Source organism: Larus michahellis, chromosome 7, assembly GCF_964199755.1.
Source record: "Larus michahellis chromosome 7, bLarMic1.1, whole genome shotgun sequence".
NCBI lineage: Eukaryota > Metazoa > Chordata > Aves > Charadriiformes > Laridae > Larus > Larus michahellis.
Window position 1 is genome coordinate 52865929 of NC_133902.1, and position 24862 is coordinate 52890790.

At 40.2% G+C, this 24862-nt stretch overlaps 1 protein-coding gene across 2 annotated transcripts in view; it reads right to left on the reverse strand.

The window, feature by feature from the left end:
• Positions 1 to 520: 520 nt before the first annotated feature.
• Positions 521 to 24862, reverse strand: part of TMEM163 (transmembrane protein 163) — a 100999-nt gene continuing 76657 nt past the window's right edge. For both annotated transcript variants that reach the window (XM_074595025.1, XM_074595026.1), the window contains 4 exons: positions 21043 to 21139; positions 7671 to 7782; positions 3085 to 3226; positions 521 to 1654 (listed from right to left, as the gene is read on the reverse strand). In XM_074595025.1, the coding sequence (XP_074451126.1) occupies positions 1594 to 1654; positions 3085 to 3226; positions 7671 to 7782; positions 21043 to 21139 (412 nt within the window). In that variant the 3' untranslated portion in view covers positions 521 to 1593. The remainder of the gene's footprint in view (positions 1655 to 3084; positions 3227 to 7670; positions 7783 to 21042; positions 21140 to 24862) is intronic.

Here is a 24862-nt window from a genome sequence, read left to right on the forward strand (position 1 = left end):
TGATGATCTCTGACATCATCCTATGACAGCAAGGCACAAGCAGCATCACCACTGAGAGCAACAGTATTATAAAGTTTGCATACAAATATTTATAGAAACTTAACTGACCCAAAATATGTGTAAACAAACTATAGGAGCAGAAAAAAAAAAATCATTTTGCCGTAAAGTGTCATCCGTATTGTGCAGCTCATGTAGGCACTGGCAGGTCAGGGAAACCTTTGGGTGGTCTGGAGTTGGCCTTTACTAAAGATTCTTAAGGATCTGGCTTGCTAAGTGCCATATGATGGGAAATACGGTTTTAGCATCACAAGGCACCAGTAAAAAAAAAAAAAAAAAAATCAGTCTAATTGTACATCTACTCGAGTTTGTGTAGCCTATTGTCATGTAGACATGGGCATTTCTGGCTACTTGGCTACTTACTGTGGTCCTATTTCAAACTGTAAGGTGTAAACAGAAGCAACAATTCTGGTTCTGTGTTGTGAAAACCAACCTGGAATATATAAAGTCAAGAGAAAATAGATATAGCCAGAGAATCCAGTTTAATAGGCTGCTATACAGGAAGACTTTGTTCTATGATACATTCTGGAAATAAGTTTTCAAATGTTACTTACAGATACTGTATAAAATAGATACCAGTTTTATTGATTATACATCAAGACTCTTTGATAATTTAACCTGCTATTAAGTAATATAGAAGATGCGTGATGGAAGGTGAGCAACACCTTTACAGGACAATCTAAATCTAATAAATAGATCTGTACCTGGCCACCAGATTGAGCCACTGCTGTGCCATCATCAGACTACAGAGCAACCACAAAGTCACGCACGCTGGTACCTCTGTGTAAAGTACAACAGGAGATGAAAATCCCATTCCCCAAGCAGCTCCTCTTCCTTGCACGACTTTTTGCCTTTGGTCTGTACAGTAATACTGTGTGTGCTTGTTTGGTCCATGCAAAGCTATGAACAGTGTCTCGTTAAGAAAAATAGAATTTAAATTGAAGAGGTATAGTTTCTGTTAATTTAGGATAAAATGAATTATCTCTCTGATCACAGAAGGGTTTGTACCCGCTCTTTCTGTGCGTCTATTTGAATGGAAGGGGAGGAAGTAGCTACTTAAGTGTTTTAAGCAACACAGCTCTTGGTGTCAGGACTCTACATAGGATACTCTGTTAGCCGAAGAGGTTAGCGAGGATTGTACTCCTGGTACAGCATGTGTTTGGGAAAATACAGGCCAGGGGAGGAAAAAACCAAGATCTGAAACTGGCACTTCTTTACCCACAGGCTTATCACACCATTAAGAACACTTTCACTCTGGAATATACAACATGGCAGCTGGGTTAAAACTGCAAACTGCATGTTTTCTATTGTCACAGGAATCAATAGCGTACTTGAAAAAAAATGCTGCTGTTTCGCTGAATTGCAAGCAGTGTGCACATATGCCAGTTTTACAGAGAGATTTCCCATTAAAACAAACGTCAACAAAACCAGACCACGGGAAACAAACTGCATATTTAGTAAAATACCGTTGGCACCACTTGCCAAAATGTACGATGCTGTAGTTTTACAGTCCTTACAGAGGAGAAGGTGTGATCTTCACTCAAACATTTCATAGTGGCGCGTTTGCCTTACGCGGGGTACCATATCGATAAGCAACCTGCAGAGGAAAGCACAAGAGCGTTGATGCAGAGACCAGGAAAGCCCGGGAACTGGGGTGTTCTCTTTACTTATAAATATTCATTTATTTTATGAATTAAAAAGAACTCCGCTGTTGTAACAGCCTCATCGAGCTTTCTCCCGATCAGAATTAATTCCGTCCTACAATTAATTCTGCCTAAAAGGGGGTGTAAAACGAACTGTGTGGAGAGGGGGCTCTCCTTTAGGAAGCCTGGCCGCAGGGCTGCCTTGAGAAATTCAAACGCACAGCAGCACTCGCTTTTGGCCGGAGACGCCGTGGGGGCTTCGGAAAGGGAGTATTGTAGCAACCTGTTTCACACCAGGCTGCTGCAAGACGTAGAGGAGAACTGCAGAAGTTTCACGAACTATATAACCGGGTAGTCGCCAAATCAGAATTTAGTTTTATCCTTCGTTGTGTCTTGGTGACACAATGGCTGAGCACGCTGTCAAGCAGCGCGATGGCATGTACGTAGCATGAGTTTCAGTAGCAGTACAAAATGCTTCTGATGCTGTTTGGGATGTTTAAATAAATACTTTTGTATGGATTTACCTCTACAGTTTTCCAGAACAGTTAGTTTTACAATGGAAATAGCGATTATAGTGATTTTTTTCCAAGAAAGGTATTCCCCATTAAAATGTTAATTTAATTTTCCAGGTTTAAAAAAAACCCAGACAGCTTCCAGATGACAGCTTACTGCAGCCTGGCCAAAGTCTGCTTCTCACCAGGCACAATTCCAATTAACTAAGATGCTACAGCTCTCCTGTTCTCTGATGGCAGAAAGGGGGATAAAAGACAAAATCCTTAGTTAGATTCCATGCAGCCAAGGGAAATTGTGGCAGCAATGAAGCGCATGGCAAAATTTCATTCTATTTTATTCTATTTCTGGTGTCGTGAATCAAGAAAACATCTTAAAATTCAGTAGAAACAACATTTGAAACACGACTGGCTAACCTTCAGTTCAGAAGTTGCTAGAGGGTAGGGATACGATGGAACTCACTAGCAAGGTCATTCTTTAAACTCGGGTGCCTTACCTTTAACCTAGACTTTCTTTGGGAAAAAGCAGTGCTTTGAAATGTGCCATAAAGGCAATAAGGACTATTTTTATCCAAGATTTGTGGTTATTTTTCAAATATTTCAAACCTGGTATTTCCAAATTCACATATACAAAAGTCTTCTAAAATTATTCCAATTTCTTCGTAAGCCCTGGCTTCTTTCCAGCTGATGTGAGACACACACAATCTTTTAACCCTTGCCACACCCTCTGCTTCAGCACTGGCAGCTAGTCTGCTAAATTCCAGTGACTGATTTTACTGGAGTGATATAAGCATTTAAGAGCTACAGCTTATTACATTAGAGAGCCAGCCCATCTGCTGTACGTGCCGAAATACCTGCTAGCAGGAGATACTCACTTGACTCCATAGGCAAATATTGTAAGTCCAATTAAAACTCCTATACTGCCATCCAGATACCAGACAGAAGAGTTGTGTTTAAAAACTTCTGCGCTAAGGAGGATGGAAAATCCCATTATTCCACCTACAAGAGAGTTGAAACCTAGAAGAGGGGGAAAGAAATAATTAAAGGAAGAACCAAATCTCCAGGAATTTGCTTTAACCGTCTCACCTAAGAAGAGGTAATCTGTAGGGAGAGAAGGCGTTACTATACCAGTGCCACCAGTGAGGAGCACAGAGCCTTGGGAGAGGTTACACAGTGGCACCTATGCGCTCTTGCCCTGTATAACATGTGGTTACCCAGAGGTCTTTGCCACCCTTCGTTTCAGCAGAGCAAACACGGAATAGCTGGTGTCTGACCAGCATTTAAGAACACTGTTACTCATCCTGGCTGATATAAATAATTTACATTAATTTCCCTGTACTGTGCGTCTTGATTTTTTCATTCTGTGTTTAGCTCTAAATCACAATTCTAACTGCTCTTTACTTCATAGACTTTCACCTCTTGATGGTCATTTTCCAAGCAGCAATATTCCTTCAAAATACTGGACCTGCTCCATGTTGACTCTGACAGTCAAGCACTTATCCCTTGTAGCTTATCACCATGAATGAAGTATCTTTGAGCTGTAAAACACTGGCTGGCTGGTTGCAGCCCTGGGTACGATGCTGCAGCCCAGTTATCTTCCAAAGAACCTCTGCGTAATACATGTACCATTGCTGCACGTGCAAATAGCCCTGGTTTGAACTTTATAAGGTACCCAAGGGCTCTCACTTTCTCCGAAAAGGCGGACACTGGAGTCCAGTATACCCAAGGAGCTCATGAAAAGGAAAATGGTTTTGCACAGTACCGTTTCAAAGACGTCCTCCTGAAGCTTTTCACCCCATTTCATGTATTTACTTCCATGTATTTGGCACTACATCTTAGAGCTGCATACGCTGCTGAATGCATTAGGGAAGACATACAGGATAATCCTACAAGCATTTTCTGTTTATGCCTTGGATATATCACAGGGGCTTCCTATCAATTTATTCACAATTTTTATGAACATCCTCTTAGATTCCTCTTTCTTTTTCAAACCTTTTCTCTTTGTCTCCAAGATTGTCCCTTCAAAATTCTCCCAGAGCTTTTGGAATAATTAATGCTATTTTTCCTTCAACTCTTGTTTGATTGGTTATTGTTTTGGGTTGTTTTTTTTTAAGTCATTCCTTGTGTTCATGTTTTTTTCCCCTAAATTCCCTTTTTCTGATTTTTTTTTTTTCTCAATGATCCAAAAGACATTACTGTTGTTCTACAAAAAGAAAGTCACTGATAATGCATTCGTTTGGTAGATACATATACTATTTAACCTAGTTAACAAATGAAAAATAGAACTTCAGCTATTCTGTATTGTTTGGTGAGTCAACTCTAGTCAGCTGCTGCTTATAGTCCTTAGCCGGCTTTCTTCCAATTCCCCATGACTGCCAACAGCCACGTACACGACACATTCCTGAATGTCTCCTTTGATCCAGACCTCTCACAGTCAGTCCTTACCTAAATCACGTTAGTCTTTCTGAAAGATGTAGCTAAAAAGTGACCTTTCCTAGGTATCCCTACAGCTGAACTAGTTGTAGAAACCCTCGATATTGTGATGAAGATGCATCAGATCCCCAGCAGTAGGTCCATCAAAGCAAAGGAAACCCCGGCAGGGAAAAGCACGTGTTACTCAGCAAGTCTGGGGCAGAACGGGGCATACAAAGGTTTCCGGCTTCCAGCCCTGCAAAGAAAAAGGGGTCGGGGTTTTTTGCACTTGGGCAGTACATGCTACCATTGGTATCGCAGGTGTTGCACGTAAATGCCTGATTATTGGATTAATTATACCCGTAGAGTTAAACCAAAATAGATATTATCACTCTGTCAACACTCTGGCCTAGATGAATCCCGATCCTTTTTTATTCCCAGGCAATATAACTTAATAGTGCTAATACATGTCAATGAAATATATTGTGTGTGTGTGTGTATTTAAAGAAGTATAAATTAATTAACTACGATTTTAAACCAGGATTACTTCCCCTGCTCCATCTTAAGTCAGAACCTATAACCACGATAGGCAAAAGGCGGTAATAATACATTTTCTTGCCATTATTGTCTGATGTTTCCAAAGGATCTAAAATCTACTGCCAAAGGAAGTTGTTTTCTCTTCCTGACTGTCTTTTTCCATCAAACCTTTCTTTGCTGGTGAGGCAGGAAATGATGTAATGTCTGCAGGTATTCACCCAGACACCACGTTCTGCACATAAGGCCACCACAGGAAAAAACAGGCGGCTAAATCTGGGAAGGAAACAGGTATCTGAAACCTACAGGAAAGTTGGCTGACAACACCCAACTGCCACATCTCTGCATTTCTCCTCCGAGATGTTACAAAATTCAAGATAGGAAACGAATGGTTTTATTAACTAAAAGGTCATGAGCTTTTGCTATAAACAAATTGTACAAATAACATTTTGCCTTATTAGGATTCATACATTTAGGCTTTAAAGAGATATTGTTATCAAGCCCTACTCTAAAACAAAATTATTCTTTAAAAAAATCAATAATATACTTTGACGCGTACGACAGAGAATTTGCTGTTTTGAAAATAAACCTATTTTTCAGGAAGAAAAATATGTGCTCTTGTTACTCAAAACAGTTTGTTGGTCTACAGCCAGTGATCGCAGGAGGTAAATTAGCAGGAAACAGAAAACACTAAAAAAAGATATGCAAGGGAGTGCTAAATCTGCCTCAGCTGCTGAATCACATTGTCTCCTCCTGACTGTTAATAAATCAAGTATATATGTAAATACGTCTTGTGAAAGAAGATATTTAACCTCACACGGTAAGATCAGCCTCCTACATTTTCTAAAGTAGTTCCGAAGGAGAGAAAAGAGAGATAAAACCAGACCGAGGTAATTGTGTACTTTATTCCCTAATTTTTTTAATCAAAGAATGAGCAATCTCCAGCTCAGAAGCAATATAATTAGCACGAGGATGTAATTATGGGGGAAGAGATTTCTGTGCCATACAGGAGACCAATTCAGAGCTAGCCTTATTCAGGAATTTTTCAGCTAATATTTTGTCTGAAAAAACTGCTCTGTTGCAAAAACAAGCCACTATTTTTAAAGGGAGGGTTAATAATTTGCCTGCCTAGACCCAGTTCTGAAACAGCGGATGTGTCCCACTTGCACTCTGACAGCGAAGGCAGACAGAGGCACTGGTCTGCACTTCCCAGGATCCTTTGTGCAGGTTGGACAACTTTTTGTTTCAGAATGTCTAGGGTGGCAGAGTCCATAGCAAAGAATAAGATCACTGAAGAGCGTGGTCTGCTGGGAGAGACTCACAAACGCAGGGAGGCAGTAGCTGAGTCGTAACCCCCGCACTGCTGGTTTGATTCCTTTTTCTTGCTTATTTTTTATTTAAAGTACAAATATTCGTGAAGTATTTATATAAATGGGACAATATAAAATATAAATACTGATAATATGTGTTATCACGAAAAAAATTCTGAGTATGTTTAAATTACTTAAAATAAAGCAATTGTGTGTATCCCTAGAGTAAGCTGAAAATTGAATTTCCTTAAAGTGAAATCTTTAGTGGAGTAAAATAATTTATGTACCACAATCCACGAATCATTAACACCCTACTGTGTATGTTTACAGAGTATTTCAGACTGCCCTGTGCTTGCAGATAAAAACGGGTAGAAATCTGTAGGGCGCTGTGAAGTCTCCGCCATCAGTGGCCTCGCTTGTTTGCAGAGTAGATCCCTGTGGCTTTCTGAAGGTTCACAAGCTTGAGCCCTGTCAGTAAGAGGTGTATCTGGACCCACTTTTAAAATGTGACTTTAAACACGGCTTTAAAACCAGCAACAGTCAGGCACTACACACCCGAGCCAACAGAGTACCGGCAGTGCAGTCTTCTAAGGATATAGTGGATGAGATTCACCTTGTGCCAAACTGCAGCAGGGCAGGAGGAGTGTGGGGCAGGCAAAGGCTTTGTTTTACACATGTGATGGTCCACCAGCCCTACTGAGTGGCAGGAACAGCACTACTGTGGCAAGTTAAGGCTACAGGGGGTACATAAGAATGATGGTTGCGATTCCTGCTCAAGGCAGGGAGGCGTTTTCTGCAATAGACTTGCTTCATTCTAACTGTAGGGACGAAACTGTTCACCAGGCATGGGCGGTGAGGACAGACGTGACAACCAAACCTATATAAAGTGGTGTCATATCCCCCCTCTGTAGTCTAACCTCTGACTAATACACACCTAAGTCATTCTATGCTCTACCTCTAACTCTCCCTTATTGCTTACTATCCACACGTTAACTGTTTGACTTCCACCACACACACCCATTTCAGCTGAGAGGCTAGTGGTACCACAGACTGTTCTGGGTTTGGGTTTTTTTCCGTTTCCCAGTGGCCACCTTATTTCAATGCTCTTTCACAGTTGCCATCATGTGGGGGTCACTCGTATCCTCTGTGTCTACAACATTCCCTGGAAGAGTCTATAAATGTAGCAGGATCAACTTCACACTCACCATCGGTTATCAGCGCTCTGCTTGTGAGGACCTTTCCCAGCATAAATTTGATTACTGCCAAGACAGTGCAAAGGATTCCACTTAGAACAGAGACACTATACAGAAAATCGTCCTGAAAAAAAAGATATCAGACATTAGTATATCTTCTGGTCATGCCTCACATATTAAATGACAAATAGTACTAGTTATTGTGCAATTATTTGTGCCACTGAAGTATATAACCTGAGAAAAAGATTTCCCAAGTTAGGACTTTCACAAAAGCTGGTGTTTATTTTGCTTATACTGCTGTCTGTAATTGCTTTTGCAAACATAATTAATGATGGTTCCAAGCAACAAATTTTGAATTGACCCAAACTCCTCAGAATCGGGAGGTTATATACCTGCAGGGCTGACTGCAGACGGCCTAGTGATCTAGCGTCTAATGCAATCAGTAACCAAGTTCCCACATGCAGGACAAAGGCTTGAGAGTAGAATCCAACTTACCAGACCTTTGGTGATTTTTGGTGTGAGAAATAACCATTTAATATTGATTCCGATTCTGCACTTGCTTTGGGTTTGTTTGGTTTCCTTCTTGTAAGGTAAAGTCTGGTCCAAACTACATCCGTAAGAGTTTTGATACTGATGTGCAAAGTAAAGTTTGGCTCTTTCTTAGAAAACAGATTTTCCATGGGCTTTCATTTCACAGCTACAGAAATACCCACATTGCTTACTCTGAACGTGTAAGATGGGCTCCCTCAACAGAAGGCTGCGTGTCTAGGTAGGGCAAATAAAAGGTCATCTGTAGGCACCGACCTCTCTGTGCTGACTACTTAGTGTTTGGTTGGGGTGGGAGGAAACACTCCAGGGTGATGAAACATCAGCATTGCAAGAAGGTGCCTAAAGGAGTCCCTCTGCCTTCTCCCCCCTGAGGTACATCAGCCCACGGGCTATGCAGAAAAACCCAAGCGAGCTCTTAGCACGCTTGCCTGCCACAGAGCTTTGAAATAGATTAATTTATTACTCTTAATAGAAGCTTTATTTTAAGCTGCTGCAACATCAGTACAAACAAAGGAAATAGGAAGAATTATTTATTTATTTTATCTGCAGGTCTAAGTGGGCCAGTGCCACTGGGACCCCGCTACTGATTAAAACATTCTGGCAAAAATCCCCGTTGATAGTAAACGTTGTCATGATGATTCATCGTCAGCTCCCTCCATTTTCATTATTTTAGCAGCAATTCAAAACCCAAAGAAATCAAAAAATGGTTTTGAAAGCTGCTTAGGAAGATACTGGGAATTAGATTACCGGTATAATGTACTCACATCCCTAAATAAATCATTCAATATATTTTTATACCATTTTTTATGTCATATAATTTTCAAAGTCTACTTCACTCACTCTCAGTCATGAGCTCATTCTCTCTGCTCCTGGTACAATATTGAATATTAAGACAAAATGGACTGAGGGAAAGAGAGTAAAATAGAAGCGGTGAGAACATAGAACTCGAGGACTGAGTAAAGCAAGATAAAAAGGATTTGTAAAATTATTCTAACAAAACAACTGGAAAATACCCAAGCAATTTTGAAGCACTAAGCCTAAGGAAGGACTGGTAATATTTGCTTGCTGTCAGCCTAGCAAGGAAAGCTGGGAGCTTCCAGAAGATCTGAAGTGACACCAAAGCACTGGATAAGCTTTGCAAAAAGTACTTGAAATTTGAGATCCTTGCCAAATTCATGCCTCTGAACTTTGTGCATCCTTCTCAAAAATGTATGTACACCATGCCCAAAGACTTAACTTTGATCGCCTGACAAAATCTAAGTGGTCTTGAGATTTTATCTAATCTCTTCTACTATTTTATTAGATATTTAATATACAGCATATGTGTAAGACTTCAGAATAATCTGAAGCAGAACGATATGCTCCATCAACCTCGACAACGATCGACAGTTTAATGCTGTTTTTCTCTCCCATCTCACTTGCCAATACTCAATGACTACATGAGATCTCTTATTTCAGCATCAGACTCTCCAAAACCTTACTAATGGCTCCCCGGCATCCCTATCTCTTGTCTTCCTCTTCCTCCTCAGCAAAGCACCAGCTTTGTCACTAGCCCAGAACTGAATGTTGTAGACCCAGTGGAGGTGACAGCACAAATTACTCTGCTCTCAAAAGTTATGTTACTGTCAGCCCAAGGCTGACAAAATGCAGTTTTCCCACACCTATAAAATTCTTGGGGATGGACCTGCAAACAATTACAAATTCACATAGTTTGGGAAAAAAACTGTGAATCCCAATACAAGAGATTTTGAAAATTACTGATACAGTCCAATTATTAATTCAGAATCTTGAAAATGTTATGCCTTATTCCTTGTGTTATAGTGCGAGGTTTCATCCTCTGCATGGCACATTATTCTGAGCTGGTTTGGTTTTTCCCTGTCATGGTACATACCATAGATTTTTGGGGTGAATTCAGGGGGTTTTCTGCATGTGTCACTAAACTCACGGTATGTAGAAATGTGTCTTGCCATTTGTTCTGACTATGCAATTGTGATCAAAATTAGTCTAGCTTCTTTACTGGAATCCAAGAATGACTTAAATGTGATACAGATTTTGGAATCAACTCATAAAAAGTGAATTAATGAACAAGCTTTTAATAGCGGATTCAGGAACTAGAAATTCTTCCTAAGTTTGGTGGTTTTTTCATTGAATCACAGGAGACAAGCTCATGTTGTTGCTGACACTAATCCAATAACCACTGCTGATGCAGAAGACCTGACAAATCAAAGCTCCTTTGTCATCACAGTGGACACAGAAAGGGAAGAAATTAAAAAACACTGCTCTTAATGCAAACGCCTCAGCAGCTTCTTGCCTTAGTCTGTGCCAAACAGATTTTCAGAATACGATATTCCTTTTTTCCCCCCCCCCTAAACCCTAAATCTATGTAGTAATCTAAAATCAGTTTCCAGTTGTGTGCAGCTTTTCGCAGCACCCACGGGGAGGCGGCAGATACCTCAGTAACTGAGCACATCACACACAAAGACAAAAGCGAAGAACAAAAAAAAAAAAAAAAAATCTTTCCAATTCACTTTCCTCAGTACTTTGCTATGCTTTCTGGGTGTCCAGGCACCCAAGAGCTGGAAGAAGAGGAGCGAGGCTACTTGCTAGTAACAAGAAGGTTTTGCAGATGTAAGAGATCAGGCCAAAATACATGGCAAAGCCCAGCAGCACGGGCAGCCCCCGCGGCAGGTTGCCCGAGCAGGTGAGGCGGTAACGGGAGAGAAATGGTTCAAAATGCTGCCTTGATCGGAAGATGGGACCAGTTTAGTACAGCAGCTGGTTGCACTGGTTGGAAGCCCCTGCTAAGAGGGATTCAACAGATGAGCGGAGGGAGGGTGGGCTGCTGTGGGCTCAGCAGCTGGGATGGAGCCTCGCCGAGGTGGCCGGCCGACGGGACACACGCCAATGGGACACACCACTGACACACATGCTTTGCAGCAGTGCTACGGGCTACGAAGAGTTAAACACATCCTACTGTGGCTGTGAAATGATTCCCATCCAACTAACTCATCCTTTGGAGAAATGAAGAAAAGCGAAGCCGTAATGGAGATCTAAATTAATAAAATAAGCCTGGCCATCTGGCACCATCTCCCTCCGGATCTTCCCGCAGCCCTGCCCTCTCTGTACCCCTTGCCTTCCCATCTGACACTCATTAAGAGCACGAAGCATATCTAGCCAGGCTCACTGTACACGTCCTTGGTGTTACTTTAATTAAAGCAGCAGCAAATTGTGACAGATGATAAAAATTTAAATTCTGATCATTTCCATATGATAAAGGCTTCTCAGCGTGGTAAATAAAGCTCTTTCCTTTTCCATTTCTTGTCATCATATTCCCTCATTACTACTACACTGTACATGAGACCTTAATTAAAGGACACATATATCTTATTAGATGGTTTCATGTATAAAACAGCACTGTACATAAAGCGAGGTGCCCATCCTGCACCGCCATCTCATCACACAGCACTCTAATAGCTGCCATGTCCCTGTTTAAGATTTATTTTATGCAAGATTTTATGCTGTGACAGTTTCCCAAAAGAAAGCTTTCCTAGGATGCTCTTTTTTTGACCCTGGGAAAGGAATAACAGAAGCCAGCAGGCAGCTTTCCTCCACCTTATCCAAGCCATTGTCCCCACCAGTGCAGCCGAGAAGAAGGGTCTTCAAAACCGTGACAACAGTTCTGTCCCCGCTTTCAAGGAAAGCAAAAGCAGCAGTAATCTTATGGCTTAAGGAAAACTTGTTGATGATGATGTTGTGACTTTGATCTCTTTCTGAATCTACTGTAGAAATTAACAAAAAAAAAAAAAAAAAGCCACAGGGGATGCTTCAGTGCTTGGCTTATTAGGTGGCAAAATTTTAACCCAGTTCCCAGCCGAGTAACTAAATTTTAGCTCCTCGTCTTTTCCTAGAATGCATCTTGCTAATTCTGGCCCAAAAACTTTGCCCTAATTTCATATATTATTTCTACTAGCTCCCCTCCTCCCCCTCTCCTTTAACTACAGCCCTTTCACTTCCACTTCTGGGATGTAAAAATATTCTCCTTTCACAGCATTGAGTGAAAAGGTATTCAGCAGCATGGCAGGAAAAAGGCACGTTCACTGTGCCTCCCCACTGGTCGCAACACATACAATATTACGATTCAAATCTAGCTGTGATCCTCCTCTCTGGCCCTCCTTGGTAGCTCAATTGCAATCCCAAAACCAGCTGCTTCTCCCACCCCCCACCAGCTGCAGGCTTCTTTCCTCTCTTCTGCGCTCTCCTTAGCTTCTCCCGGGAACCAGCCAAAGGCTGAACCACCTCCCCACTCCCGCAGGAGCTGGGAATTACTGGTACCACCTTTTTCATGCCACTTTTCCCCTTGAACCTTTTCTTGCTAAGCTTCATTTATCTTGGCTGAGGAGACAGGGATGCAGTTCTGGAACACTACAGATGCTGTTGGCAGGAGCGATGTCATGGCTAGCCCAAAACGAGCTATGTTTGTGTTGTTAAATATTAATTTTGCCCATCTCCACAACTCACCATCTGTCTCACAGGTCCTAACAATGACCCTTCTTCAGTCCAGGTGAAGAAGAAGAGGTGGTCACGGTCCTCCCTAGTGCCTGTTGGGTCCTGCTACCACCCTGCTTCTCATCCCCACCACCTCCACACGCTTTCCGCTGCCTCCCGCTCCTCCAGGTCCCCCAGCAGCTCTCATGCCATATGGGCGCACTGGCTGTCAGATCGCTAAAAGCCGCTCTATGCAGCATGTCACTTAAAAAAGGACTGGTTTCCTCCCCACTCTCCCCCTGAAGGATTCTGTTTATATAGATATTAAGAGAGATGTTTCTAATACAAACACTTTTTTTGAAAAAGGAAAATTAGGTCCAAATCTCTGTCACACTTTCTCCCAAGTAATCGTTAGTTTATGTAATCAGTCTAGAGGGAGCTTCTGGGAAGGCAGCGGGTCCCTCTCACCAGCTAACTTCAAAAGGGACAAGAGTTTTAATTGCACTTCACTGTCAGAAAACAAACCAACAGCCCCGTGTCTGACTCGAGGAGGAGAGACAGTCTCTTCACATGGAGATATAAAGATCTATTATTAGTACAAAAAAAAAAAATCTTATGAATGTTTAAACTTGTATCCCTGGTGCTGAAGTGCTGTGACAAAGCAATTCCACTGCGCAGAGCACTTCTTCAAGAAAAAATAGATAACAAAGACAGGATACACCGAATGCTGTGGTGGGGGCACGGGGGCCAGGACCGAGGGGCTACGAACTCCAGAGAACTATCTTAGGTCACCTCTGGGCTCCTCCAAAGGGTCTGCTTGAAACTCTGCAATCACTCGTGCTCCACATTTTCCCAGAATTCATTTATATTTTTTTAGCATCAAAAAGCTATAAAACATAATTTAAAATGGTATTTGTGCACCCTTGGAAGTGTCTCTCTAGTGACACTGCCATTTCTCCAAGTAGCAGGGCATTGAGACCAGCAATACATTTCACATAACTACCAAGCGGCTGGCACTTGCCATTTTATTTCTTATCCCTGTGTGGTAAAGTCTGAAAACAAGACTCTCCACCAATCACTTGAACAGAGTGAAGTGCAGTTGATACGTTTTCCTAACCCTGGCGTACTAGCTAGTTCAAGTATCCACAGTGTTCTCAACAAACTGTAAGAAACGTGTGTTTCAGGATTAAATTAATTGCTTAAGGCCAAACACCAAACCACCAAACCATACGTAATAGGTAACATCATAAAACAGGATTCTAATGTATACTCAATATAGATGGTACTTTGACTTGAAATGGTAATAAATTACATACATATGAAAGAGATTAGAAATGCATAGGGAAGTATGTGTAAAGACAGATTATGTGTATATAATCACAAGTATTATTTGTTATATTGCTATTGAGCTATGATTCAACTGCTGACATTGATGCATATATTTATGTTGTATTTATTATAAACGATTAAATTAGTAAATAAATTAGAACTTATAAAGCTACACTGTGCCACCCCTACCTTCCCATTTCAACTGTAATCAATAGGATACGATAGAATTACATGCCGCCTGATCTTTCAAATGATTTCATTTATAAAAGCATTGGAGGCGCCACATCAGATGTGCTGCACGTCTTTTGTACACAAACTGATTACATTTTTCCTTCTTTGTTCTGCAGGAAATGTCAGAAATATGGCATGATGCGTGCTTACTCTTGCAAAAAAGTGTCCTTTGCCATACTAATGAGGACAAATGCCAAACTGCATTGACATTACATGTGTTACACTATTACCAAGGGAAATGCAAGCAGTAACCGAATAGTAAATGGATATTGATTTACAACCCCAGGTGAAATTAAAACAGTCATTCTCAGTGTGGCTGGGTTGGGCTTTGTTAGCCTTCTTTAATGAACAAGAAAAGGTCTGCAGATTCTTTGTGGCAACAGTCAAAATAAAATACGCTATTTACACTTAAATTATATTTATACTACCCAAGAATATATAGTAATTGACAGGAAGAAGACAAATGAGAAAGGATTTTTATCAGGGAGCTGACAAGCATTAACACTAGCAAATGCAAACGCAAAACAATGCTCGAAACCTATGATTAATTTGACTTTTAAATTCCTTTCTCAATATATTAACAAAACATAAAAAAAAATCACTAAAATTTACAGAAATCCAAGCATGATGTCATCAACAGTATGCAATATCACTCTATTCCTCCCAATTTGTACTGAAACGTGAGCGTACCAAATCCTCAGGGTCAGCACTGGCTGTGGATATAACTCTCTGAAACATCAATAAAGGAATGGCAATTCCTTTTCCTACTGGGAATTATCTTATTATGGCTAACATAGGTTGGAGAACAAATGCTGCGAGTAACAACAGAGGAAATGCTCTGAATCTGATAGCTAGGGGAAAAAAACCATAGTCAATCATTTCTGAGCCAACAAGAAGTGATCTATTTTAGGTTCAACACTCAACATTGTAGAAAAAAACCCCTTAAATTACATGATCTGAGAAATATTAATTTAAAATTAAATGTAAGGGTAAACAGAAAGGTCTTCTATTCCAAATGTCAAATACTGATTGAGTAGCTTTGTAAGTCAGGTACTGAAAAACAGCTAAAATTATCAGAAATGTTAGTTCCAAACACCCCAGAAAGAAGAGCAGCTGGCCTACTTCTTCTAACGCTAGTGTATTAGGAACAAAGAAAAAGAGGAGTGAGAGACAAAAAAAAAAAAAAAGATCTGATCCTTGAAAAATATTTCCTTAGGTGTCAATGATATGGAACTGAAATAATAACTGCAGCATGTCATGCTGAAGCAGACCCTCAAAGAGTACTCACAGCTCTATACAAAAAAATGAAGAGCATAGAAATAAGTGGAATTTGTAGCTGTAAGGTTCCCACATATTAATGGCACACGTCTTTCCCATAAAAAAAAATTGTTTTCTTTGGATTTTGTGATCTTTCTGTATTTTTTTAAATTGAATTTCCAGAAATGCTTCATCTTCCTTTGGAGGTAAAATTTGTGTGGGGGTGTGTATGTAGACACATGTAGATTCATGACTTCCTGAATTAATTCATTTAAAAACACAATAACTAATACAACTCTATGGATCAATTGGAAATCGCTGCTTTACAGCACAAATATTGAAAACGCTAGCACAAGGGATTGTATTTTGAACGCTGGGGATTAATATATATCTCAATTACTTTACAAGAAAATTTTCCCCATGATAGCAAAAAGTGTATAATTAATACAAATACAGAATTATATAGTCAGTGTATAATTAATTCACCGGTCAACTCTCCTGACAGAGACTGTCATTTTTCAGGGCAGGCCTCTTTTTAATTATAATATAAAGTACTGTGTGCAGGGAAAACCCTAAATTTACCTACTAGCGACAATTTCTGAACTTGCCATTAACTGCAGGAGATGGAATCTACAGTTAAAGTTCTGTAAAAATATCAATTCAGTGCTTAATAGTAATTTGCAAAAATTAACATATTGTACAACTCTCTGGTGACCCCTATACCTTGAATCCTGTGGGCTCTTCAGGCTTTCTCATCTGAAAATAGAGATAAAACTAAAAAGAGAGGTACAAAGAAAGTCAGTGATGACCAAGGATGGGCCTTTAGCCCGACCAGGTATGGCCACGGTTGCTGTTGCATATCGAAAACACACTACCAGGAGTCAAAATTCCAGACAAAGACTTACCATTAAACTTATCCATATTTTAAACCTATGGATAAGTTTAGGTTTGTCTACCTAATTAGGTAGACAAATTAATTAATTTGTCTACCTAATTAATCTACCTAGTCATTCATATGCTGCCTGATAGGCTAGTTCTAAATTAACTACAGTCCTTGGCATATCAAGCAAGGGAACCGAAAGGAGAAATACACCATTTGTGTGTTTCCCAAGGTTTTGAAGCGTTCAAAAGAATTACAAAAAACATTGCCTGTGCTGAAAGCATGTGTAGTGACATCCATTACCTATTATTTATTTTTACTTAACACAGAGAAAGAGGTAAAACAAACAACAAGCAGAAATGAAAGGCAGAAGCAGTATTAAGAAATGCAGGAAGTCGGGAGCTCTAATTGCCCTCTCTTCTAGGCCAGCGCAGATCAGGAGTGCTGTCATTCACAGCGTTTCACCAAAATTACATTGGGAATGGAATAAAAGAGAATACAAATAGGTGACTGAAAAAGGCCTGACCGAGCTAAACTCCTCTTTCTAAATGTCTACATAAGTAAATGAAAATCCGTGTTCAAAACATTTGAAAAAGCATTTCAAATGATTTCTTAGTCATGTGAATTTTATATCATTTCTTATTGGTAGTATTTTCATGAAAGCATCTCTTCTGAGATCCACTTCAAGGACAACAGAATCTCTACATTAAAGATCTCATAAATTATTTCCAAGAAAATAACTTCCTTGCTACGTACGTACTAATAACTGACAGATACGTAACCGATGTTATCTTATATGCAACAAGAAATACAATGAACTTCGTATAATTGATCCAGAATTATTCAGAAGTGACTGACTATGCTTTTAGGATTTTAATCATGGCACCTTACAATGAGCAAGCACATACTTAATTGCTTGATCTGTTTAATTTCTGAAATTAAACTTGTCCATATCATACTGTTTTCTCTAAAACTTAGGCAAATTAAAATAAGCTCAGAGAAATTTTAATTATTCCCGATTTTCAACTCTGACAAAGTCACTGAAGTTTATCACACATTAAGATGTAAAAAGGATTTATATTTCTGAGAATGATGCGGTCAGTCATGTTGCTCTGCAGTAACATCCCATTAATCTTGGATCCTCCACAAACAGTACAGCAATGTATTCCAAACCATTTCTGTCTTCAAGATTGACAATAGTAGCTTTGTGCTCAGCATCTGAACACCAAGAGCAACATTTTCCAGTTGGGTTTTAGCCACTTTATCTCCCCTAAAATTGAAGTCACACATCTAAAATTTCACAAGATGCTTTGAAAAGTACCCACATCTTTAACGACCTTTCCTTCAAGAAAGACTAATAAAGAGGTAAACTGTACAAAAATAATCATGCGACTATGACTCATGTGTGAAACTTCTGTTGAAGCATACGTCCTCTTAATCTAGTGCAGAGCTCTTCACCCTGGTTTTATACCAGTTTGGGACTCCAGTGGAGTTACACAACCTTTCCTTGGTCTTAATGTTCTGTTCTTGCTCACACCACTAAGATACTTCCCTGGCATCAGAGTAGCACGCTAATATAAAATCTCAGTAACACAGAAATCACCACCAGAAAATATTTTAGGTCACTGTTTGGATGCAGAAGTACTTCACTGCTATGCAAAAATCCATTAGCAGAAAATGCTGTTCTATTGCTTTTCCATATACGTTCATACATGATAGCTAAATTACATGATATTACAGAAGTTAGTTCTATTAACAGTTTGTTCATTGGTGGTCCAAGAAGTGGAAAACAGCATAAGACAGATAAAAGAGTAGAGGCAGAAACTTCTCCCTTTTGCAGATTTAATTTGAGCAGATTCCCACTCTTCTAAGATACTAATGACATCGCCCGGGCAGCTGCAGATTAGCTGGGAACATACTCGATCAGCAAAGACCCAAACAACCGGGATGAATGACTACTTCTGCTGAGACACAGAGCAGCTAAGGGAGCACTACACCAACAGAAAATCAGCATCAGATTCGGGCACAGCTAGAGCAACTGGAAGGGTTTCTATAAAACAACACCCTTCTCCCCAACTATTTTTAACGTAGCAACTCTTCGGCATAACACCTCACTGGCCATGACTTGCAGCAGTAATGCTGTTCTCTCAGTCTCCTCATTTTTCAGTGTTATTTTTAGTTTACACAGAGGTATTTCACCTGTCATACAACCCTTACTCAATCAGTTTCCCACCGTGAGATGTACTGAAAGACTTTGAAATGAGCATCCTTGCCATGTCATTTAAGAGACACTGAACAGAAGTACCATCTTTTTCCATCCCTGGTTCTAATCTACTTTCCAGGCAGAGTTTTAAGGTATGAAAATCCTTTACGTGTGTGCATGTGGCTTTTACCCTGCCTCTAGTCATCCACAGTCCATGCCCTGCCAGACACATCTTCCAAACTGTTGATAGTACTTGAGTACCTAAATGAGGCAGAACAGTCAGCCTGATGTCACAGGAACAAAATTATCTATTTATCCTGATAACAGGTCAAATATAAGCAGTATCCACCCTAACTTTTACCTACTCAACACAGTTTTAGTGCACCAAAGTCTGAATCCAAGGCAGTCTGTGACAAGAAGGATCTGTACAAATTATTCTTACAGGACACTTGAAATGTAATGGGATCTTCTGTTTGGGGATACCTTTCTGTAGCTCTGATTTCATATTTTTTCCTGTTGTAAATGCATTGCAAAGATTAAAGACGAGGAAGTACAACATGTCTGCAAGTCCTAAATAACACTGATGTTACAAATAGGAGTCATACCTCCCCATGTAAGAAACAGAGCCCTCACCTGTAGACAGTACCTGTAACGATGGAAGAGTAAGACATAGATGCCATACTTTTTAAACTTTTGTTCCTACTGCTGGAATTATTAGAGCATTTGTCCACAAAGAATTAAGACTGAGATATCCAAATTAATCTGATCTATGCTACCATCAACTCACCAAATGAGTGATCTAATGATTATTGCAGCCTCCCTTCTTACCTTACTTCTGCTTCACACACTCAAGACTATCTATTTAATTGTCCCACTAAATGGAAGTGAAACTGTAGCCAGATTCACTGTCTGGGTACAGCCAAGTTCAGAGGTTGTCCTTTTGCAGGCCATCACTGTAGGGTCTCCCGTTACCCTTAGCAGAATCTCTTTCAGCCTTACTGGCACAATGGCAACCATGCTCACTCCCTAACCTAGTTCTGTCAAAATGTTTTGGTCGAGTTTAAGAACTGACTATTAAAAGTGTTTAAGCTAACCTAGATCACTTTGACAGAACCAGGCTGGTGAACAACTACAAGTGTTGTTACACTGACAGAGCTGAGGAGGCAGTAAATTATGAAGACTGGAAAAGAGGAAAAGTAAAATGCAAAGAGAACATGAATCATCTGCAGCCAAACAATGCACCTGGCTGCAATTCAGTAACACACTGGTTCATGGGCTTTTGCTACGCTACTCATCATTACCCGAATTTTGCTAAACTACTGAAAATAAGTTGCTGTAGTTGGCCAGCTTCTTGGAAGTTTCCATGAGAGCACAGGACCCAGGAGGTCATCTGCACTACTAACAGTTTAGAAAACAAGTTGAAATTCCATTTTGGCTTTTTTTTCCAGCTCTGCCTCCATCTCCCGGTTGAAAGCAAGGAGTTCAGCTTTCTCTCTAGTAATGTGTTGAGAATGGTACTCGGCAGGGCAAAGCCCCAACGCAAAAGTCTGCACACACTTACAAATAGACTAAACTTCACGAAAGCTGAATACAAAGGTCCAAGTCAGGTTGTATATACAATATCTGAACCGAAGCCTCATTTTGTTTGAGCACATCAGGAAGAATCCTCTGGGAGTGGAACCATTGCCAAACAGTTCTCCCAGTGAGTAGCCGGTTTGGATGAGTAGAGCTCACGGAAGCTAATACCCAGTACTGGAAGGAAGGCAAGCAGGACAGGACAGAGCAGAGCTGAGAGAAAGGCCGCTGGGGAGAGCTGCTCTATAGGCCAGGTAGGGGCTGGCTTTCATGACCAAAAGAAAGCAGAGAGCAGAAGAAAAGCCCTTTGTGATGCTCCATGGTGAGCCAGTTGAAAAGCCAGCTCTTTCACCCAGCATGCTCCCCTCACCTGTTTCATTCCTGCTACTCGTACATGGCTCTGGAATTGGAGGCAAGAGCTGGAAAACAAAAAAATACAATCCAAAAATACTTTTTTTTTTTGCATTAAAAATAAAATACTGTAGCCGCTGGAGTAGAAAACTGTGGAAACATTCTTCTCATAAAATTCTACCACTTTCATTAAGCCCAGAGAGACCTCCTCTCTGTAAGCGAACTCCTACAGTCCTGTATAAAAGCTTTAAGTGATTATGCTGAGAAAGATTTGGCCCACAGAAGTAACCATGAAGAAGAGATGGGGTCAAGTCTATAAAAACCCATAAAGATTAGACTCCATCACATAAGGAAAAAGTACTGCTTGAATACTACGACCAGTATGTGTAGACAGGCAGGATACGCACCTACTACAGCTTTGCCGAGTCCAACAGGGCTTGTTGAAAGGAGACACTGGCCTTTCTTAGTCTCGCTGGCAGTGCAGCGAATAAAGAGAACATTTTAAAGAACATGAATCACCTTACCACTTCTGGAAACTCCTTCTTCGCAAGATCATGGATCGCTTTGATCACAATACATATAGATGACAGGAGGAATATGACACCCAAGATAACACAAGCTCTGAGGAAAAAAAGAGAAAAACAGAAAGAAATGTTAAGAACATATTAGGAGTTGTCAACTCTCCCACTGCTGAAGGATAACACACAACACGAAGTTAATAATAAAAAAATCTTAAGGAGCTAGAGACTTGAATTAAAGATAACGAAAAGAAATGTCTAGTTCCTCTCCAGTTCTTAAAATCTGCATTATATGTGAGAACACAGGGCAGACCAGATGATGTTTCAGAGTGAGATAGAAAGACATGTCTCTTCTGCTCCTGATGATTCATCCCAGAGTCCTCTAAAGGTCTGTTTCTCTTTGTTTGTTTTGCTAGGCTCTCACATTAGAAATAATAAGGGAACTTCATTCTCTTTACCAAACCAGGACAGATTTTTTTGGTCTATCTGGTCAGTAGCATAACAGAACCTGAAACATCTGTTTCCTCCCCAGACCTCCAAGTAAAAAAGATTTTAACTGCAGATATTAAAAAAAAACAATAGCAGGTGAGGTGCATCACTTCGTAGGCTGTCCAAGGGGCTCACAATACCCAAATAAGGATCAAAGTCTCATCAGATTAGGTGCTGTGCAGAATTAAGACACTCTATTCCCGCTCTGCAGAGCCTACAACCCAGTCTTATAAAAAGCAAACAAATGGGTTAATGAAGAGAGGATAAAGTAACAGAGAATAATTAACAGAGAATAATTAAGTTTTGTATAGGACACAGGCACGACAAGGCTTACAAAGCACAGAATGCACACCCAGAACTTCACAGTAAAGAACAGAACTCTTGCTTTTGTTCAAACATACAGACCAATACTACTCTGAGATGAAGTTCCACTTGCTGTGAAATACTACAGGATATAAGGTTTTGATTTCGTCTACACAAACAATAACAGCCAGTCTATCACAGTATTGATATATCCGTACCTCCATTTTACTAATTGCACTTCAGATAAAATTCTATTACTATGGACAGATATACACTAAGAGAAATTTTAATGTTAAAAGCATGAAATAGTTAAGAAGTGATACCTGTATATACATCTTTTTCTCCAAAAGTTGTGTTTCCTTTGCTTGTTATTCATCATTTTTTAGCTCAGTTTACAGATGCTATAATTATTCCAGTAGCATGCTACTATTTTCAACAACTCAGACATCAGGCCATCTGGTGGTTGGCAGCACATGCAATGTTCACATCAAGCTCAGTCTAGAGACTGCAGCTGAGATGGCGTTGCTCTGCCCAGGTCAGAAGACGCAGCTGCAGCAGTGGCGCAGGTGAGTAGCTGGTCATTTTATATCCCAATACAAGCAACGCTAAAGCACACTCCAAAAGACAGTCCAAATATTCCTCCAGACAAGTCCTCAGTAAAGGGGCTGCCCTTCTACAGCGCAGGACAGCCAACAAAGAGGCTAGCTTCCTTCCTAGCAATGGAGTGGTGTGCTAGATGAGGGACTCGTCTCAGGTAGACAAAACTCTGCCACACAGATGTTGAGAGATGTTTATCTCCTTTGTAGTAAATTGCAACATAGCCCTCATTCTTGTTAAACATAGCCTGTTGTAAAAAGTAGGCAGAAAAGGTTTATGACAGTCTCATTACCCTAGAGTCCTTCCCCAACTCAAACACAAGAACAAAAATCCAGCCCATCATCGGTGATAAAGGAAGAAACTCACGGGATGGATTCTCTGCAACCCTGCAGCAAGAGGTGATCATTAAATGGTAATATGGATGGGAGGAAAGTTCATTTCCCAAAAAGAATGAATAAAATTGAAGATTAGAGGGCTTTCCATTTTCCATTGCATATTTGCAAGCAGGTCCCTGTTTTGCAATAGATTCTTTTCAGAGATCTGCAGTTTCACTCTATCTGAGCAGATCACCGCACTGAGATCCCTCCGGAGACTCTTGACCTACTTTGGTCAAACTCAAAACTCTTCAGTACCACCTTTATGTATTACTTCTGTAATATTTAGCACTGCCATAACCTAAGAAGCTTATACTGCACAATACTTCACAATAAATTCTGTTGTAATGTTTATTTTATTTTTGTGGATGAGGTACAGAAACATATACTAAAAGTTCTGCTCATTTACCTGGGACAAATGCAGGTATTAAGTAACTTGAACACAGAACTGCTCCACAAAAACTGGCTGACTTGTCTAATGCTGTTTGCTGAGCCAGTGACAGGTTGAAATAAGATACATACACCTCACGCAAGAATATGCTGAGATTTCATCTGAGAGCAACACTGAAAATCAAGGTTTTCTATCATTTCCGGCAGGGTTAAACCAACATAGCCACAAAAATGTGAGCTGGAAACAACGGATTAAACTTCCTTGTGCTAATAAGGATTGTTGAATGCCAAGAGCATAGGGAAAAAGACAGCGAAGCACCATTCCTTTCCCTCAGCATACCTTCTATTACCTGCACACGTCTTCTGAGGAAGCCAGGCAAACATTCCCCACGTGCTTGACAGAAGCCTGGCTGGCACAAGTCTAATGCGTCCAGGGAACCAGCCCTTGCCCTGACCTGGCTGGATTCAGTTCTCACGTATGTTGGAGAGTTTGGAGTTATCTCTGTAAACTCTCCAATCACCCAAACCCAAGAGCAAACATTTTGCATCTTTGCCTATGCCAGCAGATAAGTAATGACTTCAGCAATCTTGAGCTGCTTCTCTTATTCCCCAGATCAGTTTTACTGTGTCAAAAGAATTCCCATACACTTACTTAACCAGAAATAGCTAAAAGTAGAAAAAAAAAAAAAAGGAAGATGTTAATAACAGTGACAAGGGTATTAATAGCAGACAGAAATGCAGTCTGAGGTTTGAATCAGCACTCAGTCATCATATTTAGCAAGCCTAGCATCTCCTTTATATGCTGGCTTTTGGAATTCACAGGCATGCAAAATTCATGAGTAATGGCATAGTACTTTAAGTGCAAAAATACATGTTTCCTGTCTCCTTGAGTGTATCAATTTATCTGCAGTACCACTAGAACAAGATACTGCATAGTATCTTCTTTTAATCTCATTTGCCAGAAAAATAATTTCTATCTAGACTGCAAATCATGCAAATTCTAACTACAAATGTACGAAATAAGAAACCTCCAAAAATTAACCTGAAATTTTAACTGTAGTGCATAGCAAACAGATCGCAACTGCTTGTTGCAAGCTTGCTTTATTTTCAAGCCATTAGACAACGAAAACTTTAATATAAGTCTGCTAACCTCCATCTGCTAACAATTACTCAACTGCTTTGTAACTAAATAGCGTCTCCAACTGCACATGAAGGGTGTTAGTGCCAAGGTTGTTGGCAAATGCAATTTCATTAATAACATTCAATTAAATTAGATGAGCCAACTGCCATTTCTAAACAAGTTCAAGTCAACTTAGAAGTACCCATAAAAATTAATGAAAGAGGAGTTATACAGAAGTGAGTTTTGACTGAAAACCTAGTGATGACTTTACAGATACCCCTGGCTTGGAATCACCATAGTGTAATAAATGCTTCTCAATCTCCAGGTTGCCCATGACCACTCTCAGCAATTCAGACACTCTGGAGCAACTGGTAGTGCGCCTAATGCCTTCATATTCCAGAACACTGGTATCTTCTTACTAAGACACACGGGTACGCTCTGTCAAGCGACACCCAGATCTCCACACATCATATGCCACCTGTACCACTTACTTACACCTCCAGCTCCTATTGAATATCGTGTACTTATTTTACAGTCATTTCTACGCGAGTTT